At 39.4% G+C, this 16,042-nt stretch overlaps 1 protein-coding gene across 4 annotated transcripts in view; it reads right to left on the minus strand.

The window, feature by feature from the left end:
* The window catches only part of UVRAG (UV radiation resistance associated), an 85,749-nt gene that overhangs the window by 25,214 nt on the left and 44,493 nt on the right, over positions 1 to 16,042 (minus strand). For all 4 annotated transcript variants that reach the window (XM_039710868.1, XM_039710870.1, XM_039710869.1 and 1 more), the window contains one exon: positions 1,902 to 1,980. In XM_039710868.1, coding sequence (XP_039566802.1) covers positions 1,902 to 1,980 — 79 coding nt within the window. The remainder of the gene's footprint in view (positions 1 to 1,901; positions 1,981 to 16,042) is intronic.

Genomic DNA, 16,042 nt, shown 5'->3' on the forward strand with positions numbered 1-16,042 from the left:
TATTTCTCTTGGAATTTAAATCTCTTGGCATTTTCTGCTATAATATGCTCACAAGCATGCTGGGGAAATGGGATATTGATGAAGTACAAGTGAATACAGAGAAAATACTCTTTGGGTGTAATAAAGAATGGTTCATGACTACAACTGAAGTGCTGTCAAAATGGGACTCCACCTGGAATAACAGAACCCCAGTTCTATCCAATATTTTAATTAGGTAATCTGGATATGGCATAGGCTCAGATGCAGCCAGCATAAAGCTGAGACTGAGTTCTCAGCTCTTTTTTTTTTTTGCCACCAAAGCAGAAACATGATTAAGAACAAGAAAGTTCATATTTAACAATACATTCAAGATACAGCATATAAAATGTGAATTAAACAAATCACCTGCTGTGACAGCTGCAGCTGGTCTGAAGGTGCACAGATAAATTTGGCCATTACAGAACCCCAACTTGACCAGCCTAGTTCGTTAAAGAGTAGAAGCAAACAAGTCCCTGGGAAGACAACGTTGGATTTGATCTCAAACAGGGCAGCCCAGCCAACCCCATTCAATCCTGAATGCAGACAGTTAGCTGGCCAGTGAGCTGGGTGGTGTTGAGACCTCGACCACTCAGGTGTTCAAGCATGGGAAATCTGAATCCCCTATAAAAGGAGGAGTCCATCAATAAACATTGGCTGTTGTCACTTGAACTCAGTGCGTTCAGTCGTGTGCCTGTCTCCAGAACTGCAACAAACATAACAACCTGCACAAATTCAGAATAGACTGTTGTGCTGCTGTGCAGAAGATACCTGGGGCTGTTAGTTGCACAGAATCGTAAGATTTACTCTGCTAGGCTTTTAAGAGTACAAACCCATTGGAACCAATGAACTGGAAATAAAAGGACAAGATTTGGGAAGCATATCTCCCATCCTACTCCATGTTTTGAAAGCAACAGTTGCTCACTGTATCCAACTTTCAGCATTTCATTTCAAGAAAAATATGAATTCAGATGGAGAATCTGAGGCAAGAGAAGTGTTGAAAAATGGTTTTTCAATGCATGAAAGTTTGCAAAGAGGAAGAGACTTAAATTGATTAGATTATTGTAATATATAAACAAAGGCAAGACAGCTTTCAACTCAATGTCAGAAATTAGCTGTCTTCAGTGGCCAAGACAATCAAGCACTGGAACTAAGCAGTACTTACATCACAGGTTTTTCTTTACAGAACATCACCAGGGACAGCATAAAAGCAGCTGACCCTGTCCTAGCACTACATACCAATAGAAACAGCCCGGCCTCTTTCAGACCAGCTTTCTGAACATTCTCTGAATTCCAATACCAAATGTGTTAGCTGCAGGTATTACTGTCATCTCAAATACAACTTTGCAAAGTCTCTTGCAATTTTCAGAGTAAAGGATGTTTTTTAAAAATAAATTAAAAAGAAGGAAGGTTGATTACAGAACTTTTTAAATAAAAGTCACACATTTGCGATATTTCATATTTTACATGTATTGTGTTTTCTTGTAAGGGTAGAGTACTAGCTGAAGTAATAATACAGCAAAATTAAAGACACATGAGCAAGAATTACACAAACAGATCTTCAAGTGTGACAGAATAAAAAAAATCTGAGAATATTTACAGTTTTCAAAACAGTGTGGCATCTATAGATTCACAGAATGTACTATTTGAAAAGAAAAAGATTCATTATTATCTGGTAAGTGCTTCTTTAAGCACCACAGAACAAAATCTCAAGCACAGTGCTGAAGATAAGTGAAAATTATGTTTTCAAGGATATTTTTCTTAGTTCACAGACTTTCATTACAGAGAGCAGCATCACAGGACAGCACATGCACATTTACATCATACTGACACCAAGCAGAGAATACATATAAATAATAATAAAAAATAATCTCAGGTGTACTAACCTGTGCTATATTTTTGTTGAGAAGGTAAACTCCATATTCAAACTGAAGCTTCTCCCCTCCTTTTGCATATAAAGGAAATCTGGTGGGAAAAAAAGGTGGGGGGAAGTATTTAAGATGAAATTATTCAGATGCTTATGTAAACTTCAAAAAGCCCCAGATTCCTTTTCTGAGAAGGTAAAAATTTAAAAAGCTTCCTTTGCTGATGTCTCCCAGGAACCCCTCCATAGGATGTATTTAGGAAACCTCTGCAACTCCAGTCAATCAGCATTTAACAACTGATGCCAAAACCCAGCTATGGAATTCCATTTTTTAAAGTATTACAGGTTTTTAAAAGACACTTTATGAATCTCCCAGGGCTGCAACATCCCTCTCACTAATCAAAGTGTAATTTCAGAAGCACACAGCACAATTTCAGATCCCACGTTATCCCTCTGCATTCAGTCAGTCACACTTGGTTAGCTCATTTCCAAACAGAAAGAATATTTTCAAAAAGTTGTTCTCTTTTGATCATTATCCTGTGATTGACAGAGCACAAAGCCCTTTACACAGAGAAGAAATCTGCAGGCTCACTTACCAAAACAACATTCAGAATAGAAGTGATTCCTTTCAACAAACTTCACACATGCACCAAAGGCTTGAGTCACAGCATCATAGGTCACTATAGCCCTTGCAAACATATTATTACCAATCTTTATTTTTTCTACATAATAAATATTGCTCACCATTTAAAATGCCCAAATGTATCAAATAGCTTGTAAGAACATAGCATGGCACTGCTGCATGAGACAAGAGAACTAAAACATTAGTCCCTTAAATACTGAAACTCTTTGACAGTTTCTGCTTTAAAGAATATAGTTTTATACATCTGCTTAAAGAATCTCTGCTTAAGTGAAGTAGTTCTCAAACAGCTTTAACAGCTGCACACTGTACTTCTAAGGACTGTCTTTTGCCTCCTCCTCAGCACCAGAGATTCTGAGGTCATCATGGTCAATTCAGCAACCTTAGAACAAACTAAAATTTATTTTTTATGGGAACTACAGCATGAATCAAGTTTCTGCCTTTTCATGAACCATGTCCTGCAGCTCCTCATCAAGATGCTGAAGGAATTACCCACAGCAGAAACTAAGGTCTCTCTCAAATATAAGATAACAAATACAGGAGATCAATATCTACTAGAAACAACACATATTCTGGAGAGGTGATTAGGCAAAGTGAATTTTATCATCCATCAGCCCCATAGGAGAGTACATTTGTAATTTTAAGAATTACATAGTATCATTAAAGCTAAAGGTTAACAAGTCATGATTACAGCAGATCAAATATTGAGATGTCAGCTTCAGGTTTTCTGCTACTTTCAAACTTGCTAGGTCTCTTTAAGCCAAGGAACATTAAAATCTCTGTGAATACTATATATTCACAGAGCTAACCTTACTTAATAGATCTATAAATCCAACTAGTTCCCCATGCAAGGAAATGAAACTTTCCTAAATGCTACAAAAATTCTGCAACACATTATTCTAAGTGCAAAATACAAAGCAAGAGGAATTCATTTCAGTATCTCAAATTACACTACCCAAACAGAGCAAGGGTTAGATTTAAGGAATAACTTTACAATTAACAGTCTAAAACTAACCAATTTTTTTACAATAAAAGCACCATTAGGAATACAAATCATGTTTCCCTAGAAGGCAGCATTTCATGAAGTCACTGGTAACAGGAACCATGCATTCTATTATTAGACATAGAGCTCTCTGATCCATGCAGTACAGAAAGGGGGTGAAAATGGTATATAGTGCTCACTGACATCTCCCACACAGAGATTCTTTTAAAGGGGAAAATCGGGCTTTTCTGCTTATCACATTGATCCTGCTTCTTTGCCAATATTCAGATTTCTATCCTCTCACCTCCACTAATTAATCTTGAAAGGCTTTAAACCACGTACATCCTCAGGTCAGCTTTCACAACATAATCTCTTAAATTGAAGTCTTGACACTGCCAGTGGATGTCTCTGCATATACATATTTATGACTCAAGAGAAAAATATTACTAGGTTTTACACCTCTCTCTTTTTGTTTTATCTTGCTTGCCCATTAAGCCTGATCACAAGCATTACACTAAAGGGAGAGGAACCCAAATATTGTATATAGTGCTTCAGTGAGTGTAACTGAACCCAACTTGAACTGCTGCCTCCCTGTGTGAAATTCTTCTTGCCCACTCCACAGAAAAGCATTGACTGTAAGCTTAATCTCTCCTTTTGTCATGCTGCAAAGCTGAGTCTGCTGTGTAAGGATTTAGTTATACAAAATACTTTTCAAAAACACTATTTCAGTGTTTTTATAATCACAAAATGCATAATAAAATTCAAAATGGCATCCGCCCATCTATTCTACTCCGAAGTGCACCTTCCTTCTTTCCATTCTTGCTGATATATTTGGGGAAAAAATCACTAAGTTCCTTTAAAGCAAAACACAGATACTTATTCTGAGATAAAAAAATTTGAACAAGTGTGATATGTTTAGTAGAAAAAACCAAAAACCACAAGCTACAGGTATACTTTCTATAATCAATAGAAAATATTACCTGAGAGAAGTTATCAAGTGTTGGAAATTTGTTCTCAGTTCAGAACAGAGCTCAGGAGTTGAGCTCTGGTCCTCCTCGGAGTAGTACTTACACACTCTAGGAAACCATGCAACCATGCACCTGCCATGTGAACAGTCAGGAATATGAACAAAACTGCTTCTGCCCAGTGAGGGTCAGCATGTAAAAATATGCTGTCATTTACATACAGCTACAGAATATGACATTTCAATAGCATGCAGACTTCTTAAAATACAGTGCTAACACACCCTGAGTTTACACGAGATAGCTTCTGCTCAGCGAGGGTCAGCATGTGCCTTTGTAAAAATATGCTGTCATTTACATACAGCTACAGAATATGACATTTCAATAGCATGCAGACTTGTTAAAATACAGTGCTAACACACCCTGAGTTTACACGAGATGATCTATTTCTGTATATAAAGAGACAGGCAATGCAGCCATGGTAGTTTTAATAGTGATTTGTAAAGAAGATCCTGATTTAGAGAAAATTAACCTGATGCAAGAAAAAATCCACCATGTTTAGTAACTTGTAACAGGTTTACTCCATTTGGAGCTGTTTCTGTACCTGGTATTCCCACTGCTTTCAAGACATGTCAGCAAGGTAGGAGCCTGTACTGGGGAGAAGCAATAAGAAACAGGAGTGATTAAGGGAATAATCAGCCAGCAGGCATGCGTAAAGGTGGGTTTAGGATCTAAGAGAATTGTGCCAAAGATGCTGAAATTAAACAAGCCCCACTCTGAATTCAGAAGGTGGAGAACTCTGGATAAGAGTGATCCAAGCTGCACACTAGACTGATTTGAACCAGATGGTGTTTCCAGTCAATATGAAAAACCAATGGTGGCTGGTTGTGAGCATTTCCACTCCAGTTGACTCATGCAAACAGCTGAACAGAAGGTTGTTTAAGTCACCTTCCATTGTTAATTTAAATCTTTTCCATGATTCAAGATGTAATGAAGACTGTGCTCATGTGCTGCTGAAAGTAAAACCAAGAAATTTCAGGTGCAGACAGAGAAAAAGCAAGGATTTTTCATTTTCATATTTACGATTTGAGGTGTGATGCCTGCAGTTCATATCCATAATCTATTCTGGTGGGGTTTTTTCCTTATGAGGAGCACCAATGACTTCTTAACAAAAGAAAGGATTGCAACCCTTCCCTTACTGACTTTTAAAACCCCTGGCTTTGGTAAGAACATAAGCAACAATTTCCTAATATAGTGTCTTGAACCAAAACTGCTAACTAGTACTGACGTATTTAAAATCCAGATAACTGACTACAGAAAAAGAGATCTTTTAAAGCTGCTCACAGATATTATTCTGGAAAACCAGAGGCCTGTTTCAAAACTACAACGATGATTAGACTACTTGTGGTGTTGTAAGCATTAGACCATTCTTACAACTCAAATAAATTGTGCTAAGTATTCTACTCTAATCACTAAAAACTCTTCATTGTCCTACTTTTTCCAGCTGACCCTCAACAAGTACTCATCAGCCATCAGGCTCTCATTTAATTTCATATCTTTAGCTCATCTTTAGCTGTTTCAAATAGTCACTTTGGTGCTTGATGAACACTCAAGGAAATCACTGCAGGATTCCTGGCTCAGGCAGATGGCAAATGTTAGGAAAAGTTGAAAGAATCCTTATTCCATACATTTATTTCAGACCTCAAGCATCTCTTAAGAATTCAAGTCCAAATAAATTTACTGTTGTGTTCTGTGATTTATGAATTCTGCCTCCAGAAATATCACATATGTACCAATATACTGATGGCCCACTTTTATTGTCTATAACCACCTGCCTTTAACACAAACTATTTTTAATACTTATGAAATTGCTTCATTTTTAACTGCTTTCACCTGCTTCTACTTTGGTAATACACCATATGTTTTAGATCTTTTACTCTCTCTTCGGTTCAGACCTCTGCCATAGCCCAAATTACATTAAAGTCTCAAAGTTTAATCTGTACTTCAGAAAGCTCTTAAGGGAAGAAGTCAGTAAAATAATGGTTTTTACACATCACATCCAACTGTCTTGCACAGACTAAAGTCTGGCACAATTTAAATATCGTATTACATCTCATTTGGCAAATCTAAATTCCAAATCTAGTTTGGAATCATGTTACATAGCCTTAACTTTCCAAGTGATTCAGGACTTTAAGGACCAGTAATATTTGCAGCTTTATAAGCTAAATTAGGACACTTATGTTTTAGGAACACTTAATTATCACAAAATGGTTTGCGTTGGAAGGGACCTGAAAACCAATCTTGTTCCAACCTCCTACCATGAGCAGGGACACCTCCCACTAGACCAGGTTTCTCCAAGCCCTGTCCTACCTGCCCCTGCATGTTTCTAGGGATGGGGTTTCTCAGCTTCTCTGGGCAACCTCTGCCAGGGCCTCCCCACATCAAAGGGAAGAATTTCTTCCCAATATTCCATCTAACCCTGATATCTGGCAGTGGGAAGCCATCCCTCTTTGTCCCATCACTCCAGGCCCTTGCCTAAAATGCCTGTGAGCTCTCTTGTAGCCCCTTTATGCACTGGAAAGAGTTCTCAGGTCTCCTTGGAGCGTTCTGTTTTTGAGGCTGCCTCCAGAACAGAGGGGCTCCAGCCCTTGGAGCACCTCTCTGGCCTTCTCTGGATTCATTCCAGCAGCTCCACATCCTTCTGATGTTGGACCCCAGAGCTGGAGGCAGCTCTGCAGGTGGGGTCTCACCAGAGCAGGACAGAGGAGCAGAATTTCCCCCTTCACTGCTGCCCGTGCCGTGGGATCAGCGCAGCACACGGGCACTTCTGGGTGCCAGCACACATGGCCAGGGTATGTCCAGCTTCTCATCCAGCCATTTTCCCAAGCTGTCCTTCTCCTCAGAGCTGCTCTCGATCCATTCTCTACCCAGCCTGAACTAGTGCTTGGGATTGCTACGATCCCAGTGCAGCACCTTGCACCAGGCCTGCTTGAACTTCACAAGACTGGCACAGCCCAACCCTTCAGCCTGTCCAGGTCCCTCTGCCACCCCTTCCTTCTAGCACCATACAGCTTGGTGTCACTGGCAAACTCCATCTCACTGTCCATGTCATTGACTTAGAAGTTAAACAGTGCTGGTCACAATTCCAAATCATGAGAATACCAATCATCACTGCTGTCCATTTCGACATCAAGACATTACCCAGTAGTTAAGTGCAGACTGGAATCTTAATCCAAAGATTAAATGAAGCTGACACCACTGCATTTTCACATGACTATATTTATACTATCTTTGATACTTCCTGCCCAATTGTGTCAAATTTATCAGAGAACAAACTCAACCTAGCTTTTTCTTTCATTTCTCATTATCAAGGACAGTAAGCAGAATGACTGCAGAGAGGTTGCTGCAGCACAGACTTGGCAAAATGCAGCTGAAACCCAGTTATTCATTACCATACAGATAAAGAACTGATGTAATTTCTGTGACTGTAAGTCACTCATGTCATAGCAGAGTCATCTATCAGATCTGGAGGAACAACTGTGTCTCACACAACACTACTAAAAATGGGTCAGTTAAGAAAAAAATTAGTTTTAAGCTTTAGGCCATGGATAGGACACTCTATACAAGGATAGGACTAAATAGCACAATCTAGGTAAGATAATGGCCTGAAAAAGCCACAAGTTCTTGGCTGAAGTATGAGGAGTGCAGAAGAAAAGGTTCAAATATTTACTGACGTTTGACTTATTTCAGCTTCACCCCCTTTTGGGGTCTGCAAGGGGGGCAGGCAGGGGAGGAAAGAACAAGTGTTTTCCCTCCAACCTTACCACACCTTGTTTGCTCACTGTAATGGAATGTCGCATACAGAGAAGGAATCTTGTGTTATTTAAAAGTCCTGGGGCTTCCCTAAACCAGAAGAAATTAAACCCTGAAAGCCTTTTAAGTCAGAAGGACCACTGTCCAGACAGCCCACTTGAAATCACAATTTCTCAGGACATTTCAAATCAAATATTAGGACAAATAAACTGCTCAAGAGCCACAAGCAGCAAAATATCCAGCATTCCTAACATCTTAGCACTCCACCTGAAGATCAAGGCACAAGAAGCTTTGGCTGCACACCTTTAAAACCTGCTTCCGTCTCAGATAAGCTGCACCACAACTCTATCAGCTTCAGAGCAGACTGCACAGATCCCCTGCAGAAGATCCAAAATTAAATGAAAATACATAAGAAAGGATTACAAGCATGCATTTTGCTTTTAATTACAGATTAAGACAGAAATATGAGTTACCAATCGCAAGCAAATTCAGACTGGATTACTATATGGTTTTGAGTTCCTACTTAACAGAAAAAGCTATGCTTGTAAAACAAATTTGATGACAAAAATACAGACTGCCATGAGGAAAAAGCATATCCCCATTCAAGCTTTATACAATAAATAAATAATTTGTTTACTGGGGAAATAAAACATTAAACCCTATGAAATGTTTTTTCAAAATGCTTTTCTGAACTGTTCAGATGATGATAATCAAAAGCAGAAGCATCTTTCTGTGATAAGTGTAACTGTTGTGACCTTGCTCTTGGGGAATGCATGATAGCTTCAATATGTACAGACTGTAGAAAGAAAATAAAAGCAAAGATCCATATGATGAAAGTCAGGCAGCTCCTGACAAGACAGTCCCCACTTTGTACAAAAGGGTATCATTCTATTGCTTCAGCAAATGATTTCAAACATCTCAAAATCACAGCAAAGAATCTATGGAGCCAGTGACACTGATGGCTTTTTGTAAATTGGACATTTCCATGACATAGTTCAGCTTGGATTCAAGGCTTGCACCATACAAGCCATGATGAATGTCACAATACATGGACTATCTGCAAGGACAGAGCAGACAACCTCGCTATCAGAACTTTAAATCTCACTGCCACTGAAGAATCATTTTTAACCAGAAGACACTCTATAGAGGTCAAGTCCCTGCTTATTTTAAAAAATGAAGTAATGTTTTGGAAAAAAAAATCTCAACAGGAGTACAGTGTTCCAATGGGAGTAAATTAAGACTAGTATGTCTTCACAGAAACATTTCTCAGCTGGTCTCAGATGTCTGGGGTCAGTGGTCTCATATACTGCAGTAAACAAAATCTGCTTTCTCAGACTGGCCAGGAGCATGTTAAAACTTCCAGTTCCCAGAAACGGTGCTAACATTATCTAAATTCATTAAACAACACCTGATCTAATTCTTTATCTATCCACAGCAATATCTGCTGACTCAATGAAGGCAAAAGTATTGTTTTGCTAATCAAGAATCAAATAAGCCAGGATTCTAGCTAAATATCCTAAAGAATTGTATAATGTAAAAATACAGTTCAAGATAAGTTCATGGCAAAAAGCTTTCTTTGAGCAATACAGTTGAACCCTTAACACACACTCAATCTGCCCCAAAGAATCAACTTTTCTTTGATAGCTATTAGATTTCTCAAGCAACCATCTCCCTCCATCTAAGTTTGCCAAGATTTCTTCCCAAAGCTGCCATTTCATTACCTCAGCCGAAGTACCAAATATGATTAAAGACGTGTCAATTGAGTTGGAAAATCTTAACGTCAGTGAAAAGTTATTCTTCACATGCTTGTATTCTGATTTTTCAGACTGCTTTGTTTGCAAGTGACTTATCTGTTACTAGGCACAGAGCAATAACAACTTTAGTGGTGTTGTACTAAGTCTACTGCAGCTGAAATCCTTATTTTCCCATTCTTCCAAACTGGCGTTCAGCCACAATAAGGGGGATCACTTACAGATTATGCTCATTCAACAAGTGGATTGCAAATGCTCCAAAATTATCCATAGGCCAATTCAGCAACACTTATCTCCACTTACTTGCAAATCTAGTTTGCCACACTTCAAAGAAATTAAAGATAATACATTGAGAAAGATAATTTGGAAGCATTTTTGGAGCAGAACTGGAAAGGAATCCCATATGTATGCTTTATTCATATTTTATCCTGAATTTTTTTACATCAGAACTTCCACTGTCAGTAACTCACTTTCCATGATTTAACACTGCACGAAACACACACAACATACCAGTTTTTCTGAGCAGTGAAAATGAGTAGGTCTAAAATACAACACAATACACCAAAATAATTGATTGAGTATGTGCGGATTCTAAATATGTCCTGCCTGATTTATTTAATCTTCTCTGAAATTTGGTTTCCTAAAAAAATGAAAAGCACCCCAAACTGGACTAATCCAGTCTGCTGGGGTTTGAGTTCAAGGTTCAGTCAACAAACTGTGGAGATACATAAACACTCCCCACATGGCAAAGGTGCTGCAGACCTTGCACATCAACTAAAATAAACTTACTCAATGCTTTCCCTCCTTAAGGAATCCAGAACCACTTTGAAGACCCAAGAAGAGCACCTCTGATTCATGCTTTATGCACTCTTCAGTTGCAACAAGTCTGCACCATCCCAGGGAAGGGTGACCTGATTTTTTTATTTATACATTTGCCCTTCCCACAAGGGCTACAGCAATGAATTCAAACTGGCCTTCAAAGTATCAGCACCTAGAGAAATCAAACATCAAGACAAAAATGGACTAATCACTGCAATCTTCTGGCATGCTTAAGGTTTTCAATAATGTTCAAGGTGAGCTGCATAAAAAGACAAATTTGAGGTGTAACTCCAACTCAAAAAAATAGTTTTCAGGAAATTATTTCAAGAGCAAACCTATCCCTTTTAGCTATATTGTTAGTTTTCTATGAGGGCCCAGTATTACAATAGACAGATGTTTCCTACTTTAATGACAACAAAAGGAATTTAGACAGGACAAGCAACCCATGGTAGTAGCATCCTTAATTTCACTCCCCCTTACACCATTTCATACATCTTTTGGTTCCTGAGGTACATCAAAGTCATAAAACAACTGAAAATATGCCAGATGCCTCAATGTACATGCCCAAGACTTGCACAGTAGCTGTTTGAATCCTTTGGCCTTTGCTGCCTGTGCTTGTCACACACAGTGAAAGGAAAAAAATAGTCTTTCTCTAAATTACAAAATACCAAGGAAACCTTTACAGTTGCCATTTTCTACCCCTTCATTTTTTCCCCAACCTGAAGTATGACACTGAAGTGGCAACTTTCTTCCTACTGCTCCTACTAGTCCACCCTTAACACATTTTGTTGGGAAGAAGGTGTAGCATTCATCAGATTGTATGTACTATTTGATTTCTCTGTACTATTATTACAGAGAAATAATGTTAGTAAAACTACTTCTTGAAATAGTTTCCAGCTCCAAATTACCTAGCATGGAAGTAAGAGCTCTTGAAAATCTTGAAGAGACATAGTAGGAGTGATAGCTCAAAAATTCAACATAAAGAATTCGTTTGAATGTGCATTTCACTCGTCGAGATATACAAAGCAAACCAGAAAAGTGATGAAACTTAAAAAACCCTATTTTTCCTTTTAGAGGAATATATATATATTTTTCCAACCTGTTTACACTCAAAAACACTGTAACATGAGCAGCAACACCAGCATAGGGAATGTCACAATGTATGTCTCACTCCAGACACAACAATCTTTATTTTGCCCTAAGCTGGGAGTCATTCTTTATTAAAATCTGGGAGCAGACTAACAGAAGCATAAAATACAGGGCTTGAGAAACACAGTCTCAGAACATATCAGAAATAGTTTCATCTTAGCATTCGCACTCTGTTGTTGAGCATGTGATGAAGTGTTAGGTTTCAGTTCCACCAGAACACTGCCAAAGAATTTAGGTGATTTATTCTGCAAGCAAACTTGTTCATCACTGGAGAGAGGAACACGCTGCTGTCTAAGTAGCTTTAATTTGGGAATTACATATCCATAGAATCACAGAATCATTAAGGTTCTTAGATCTTTAAGAACATCCCAAATCCAACCACTTGCCCAGCACTCCCAAGGCCACCACTAACCCATGTTTCAAGTGCCACATCCACATGGCTTTTAAATCACTCCAGGGATGTTGACTCCACCACTGTACCAGAGAGGACCAAGGCTGGACAACATTTTCAGGGAAGAAATGTTCCCTAATATCCAACCTAAAACTTCTCTGGCACAATTTGAGGCTGTTTCGTCTCACCCTGTCACTTCCTACCTGGGAACAGCAACCCCCCCACCTGGCTCCACCCTCCTGTGGAGTTGTAGAAAGCGAAAAGGTCCCCCCTCAGCCTCCTCTTCTCCAGCCTGAGCTCCGCCAACTCTTTCAGCCTCTCCTGGTACTCCAGACCCTCCCCCAACACCATCCCCATCTCTGGGCATGCTCCAGCTCCTCAGTGTCTGTCTTTCTGGGAGACAGGGAGGATTGGAAGTGCCTCACCAGTGCCCAGCACAGGGGGACAGCCACTGCCCTGGGCCTGATGCCATATCATTGCTGGCACAGGCCAGGTGCCATTGGCCTCTTGCTCACCTGTGCTCATGTTCAGCCACAGTTATCAGCATACCCAGGGCCCTTCCCAGCTCTCCAGCCACTTTGCCCCAAACCTGCAGTGTTTCATAGGATTGTGGTGACCCAAGGGTGGATACAACCCTTGGCCTTGTTGAAGCTCATACAACTGGCCTTGTCCCACCAGTGCAGCCTGTCCAGATCCTTCTGCAGAGTGTTCCTGCCCCCTCCAGCAGGTCAATGCTCCTGTCAAACATGGTGTTCTCTGCAAACTGACTCAAAGTGCACTCATTGCTTTGAAATCTTTCAGACTCCAGAACTTCTGAGAATTCTTTCTTCCTACATATTGCATGCACTCTGGAGATGCTGAAAGAGACCACTGAAGAAGTGAGTTAATGAGAAATTTTGTCAAAATCAGATTCTTGTCTTAACATGGTAATTCAAAAATTCATACAAGTAGACATCATAGGAGAAAACTTAAGAGCATTTTGGTAGTACCAAAACCAGGTTTTGGAATACAAGAGAGGAACAGTTATTAAGCAGATTACAAACACTAATATCTCTACAATTACAAAGCTGACCATATACTATATGCTACTGGTAGTCACTCTGTACTTCATTCTAAGTTCAGTACTATGGCCAGACAAGAGCTAAGTTCTCACCACAACTTCCTACTTCAAAGTCCCAATGTAACAGAGAAAAATTGTAAATTCTCAAGGTCCTCATAGAAGTGACCTGGATCATCCAAGTAAACCAATCTGAAGAAGCATTTCCCAGAAGTTACATTCTAAAAGCTCTCAAAATATTTAACCAGCTCAATAGGAGGGCTTAGAAAAGTCAGTAAAGAAACTTGAAAGTGTAGTAACACCTTTATACAGTATGACTTTAAAAACAAACTCCTGTACTTAGGAATTTGCTCTTGAGCGAAAACCTCAGCTATTTCCCTCAACGAACAATTTCTAGAAATTCCTAATAAGGAACTCAGAGAAACCCTGTGTCTTGGCTTAAAGGACAAGTGCCTGCCAAGGAAGATGGGAACCTTACTGGGATGCAAAACATGAACCCCTTCCCTCCAAATTACTGTAAATTTGAAATTACAGGGCTTTCCAGCAAAGATATGGAAAAAGGAATAACAGGGCTTTACTAGTATATATATATGTATAACGACAAATAAACAACAGCAGCAGCAAGAACAAACCAAAAACAGAAACACAACCACAGCCTCCTCTTGGCCGCCAAGCACTTTCCCCTTCGGTGCAGTTATGGTCACAGCCCACAGGGGCACTGGCGGCTCCCGGCACAAAACCACCAAAACCAAAGTCTGATCTTGAGAGAGACAAAGAGAATGGAGCCCAGCCCCTAGCTCCCAGCCAGGTCTCTCAGTACCACTGCATTTTCCAAGAGAAAACCTCCCAGGTAAGAGACAGAAGCAAACTGTGCCCCGTCCCAGCCCTGGCCATGTCTTTCGTCTTAAGTATCTGTCATCTTAGACAACAAATGGGAGAAAAATTTCCTGAGAAAGGAAAAAAAAAAAAAAAAAAAAAAGGAAAAATCCTAATCTCCAACAGCCTGCAATGAAAAAAAAATAAAATAAAAGCCAAGTATGTAAGTATAAGACAGTCAATAATGAGGATACTATATGTTATAGTAAAAATCAAATAATGGGATTACATCACTGCAATTACTCAACAATTTATGTTGGAGCTTAAAAAGCTGCTAAAACACAGGTAACTGAAATAAAGAAATCTAATAATGTATGTTAACTGCTGTGCTCAACACAATTAGGAGCAAGGGAGAAACATGATCCCAGCAATTTAAGACATTTGACATAAAACCTTGGAGCTGGTAGGATTGTTTCTCCAATAGCTGGGAAGAGAAGATCTCCAGCCGGAGCTAATTCAGAAAAAATCTTGCACAACACAGGTAAATAGCCCAACAGGGATTCATTTGCTTAGCTAAAAACTCTCCCCTTCAGAAATCTGTTGTGAAATCAAGTATTAAGCCACAAGAGTTTGGAAGGCTATAGCACAAAGGACTAAACCTTCTAAGCTGTATGAGAGAACAGGAAATTGAAGTAATCTTTACACACCCACACACAAGGAGCTCTACTACTCAGAAATTTGTTTTCTAGATACAAATGTTGTAGTTTGCAACCCTTCTCAAAGTGATGTACCAGAAGGAGCATGATCATCTGCTGCAAGAACTACACTGAAGCAAAACAGGTCAATGTTCTATTAAGGTACCCAGAAGTGTGTTCAGACAAGTTATTAAATGGTATCAAATATACTTTGCAAGACATAATTATATAGTTGTGTTTTATGGTGTCACAACAGGAAGACAAGTTTAAATATTAAGGCAAATTACCTTGCCTGTCATGCCAAAAGTCACTAACCTTCAGAGAGAAATCAGACACTTCCAAGCATCCAAATTCTGTCAACTAGGCACAACAAAACCCTTCCATCTTTATTTGAATTGTGAGGAATTAGTGTTAAAATATTCTAATACTTTGACTGCATATTTCAAAGAGAAGAATTTGTTTTTTCACAGCTTCCTGTCAATAGAGCTTCCTGTCAATAGAGCTTCCTGTCAGCTATTTTCCACAAGTTCATTCCCCTGTCATTTCCTTTGCTTCTTTTTCAAACTTTTGTGGAAAAATGAAGTTACTGATGCTGCAAGCCTGACTGCAGCCATCCATACACACATACAGGATCGCAGAATTCCTGAGCTGTAAGGGACTTCAAGCTCATCACATCCCAACCACCTGCCAGGGCAGGGACACCTTCAGTTAGACCAGGCTGCTCCAAGCCCCATCCAACTTGGCCATGAAAATTTCCAGGGATGGGTAGTCCATAAAGTCTCTGGGCAAACTTTGCCCAGAATCTGAACAGAGAAGATGGGCTTGCACCAATGGTCAGTGTTGCATTCCTGGCAGTTCAGTGGCTTCAGGCTACAAAGGGAACCTTAACCAGTAATTGCCACTAATTTCATGTTAGAGCACACAGGTGCCAAGACAGTGGGAAAATAAGCAAAGTTCCAAAATGCAGGAGAAGACATTCAGAGAGTGAATTTAAAGACAGCAAGACAGTTTCCTAGAAGGAAAACAGTAACATTATAGCTACATATTCAAAGACAATGTTACAGAACAAATGAAAAGCTCTACACTGA

The sequence above is a fragment of the Passer montanus genome, unplaced genomic scaffold, assembly GCF_014805655.1.
Source record: "Passer montanus isolate IOZ18808 unplaced genomic scaffold, ASM1480565v1 scaffold236, whole genome shotgun sequence".
NCBI classification, from domain to species: Eukaryota; Metazoa; Chordata; class Aves; order Passeriformes; family Passeridae; genus Passer; species Passer montanus.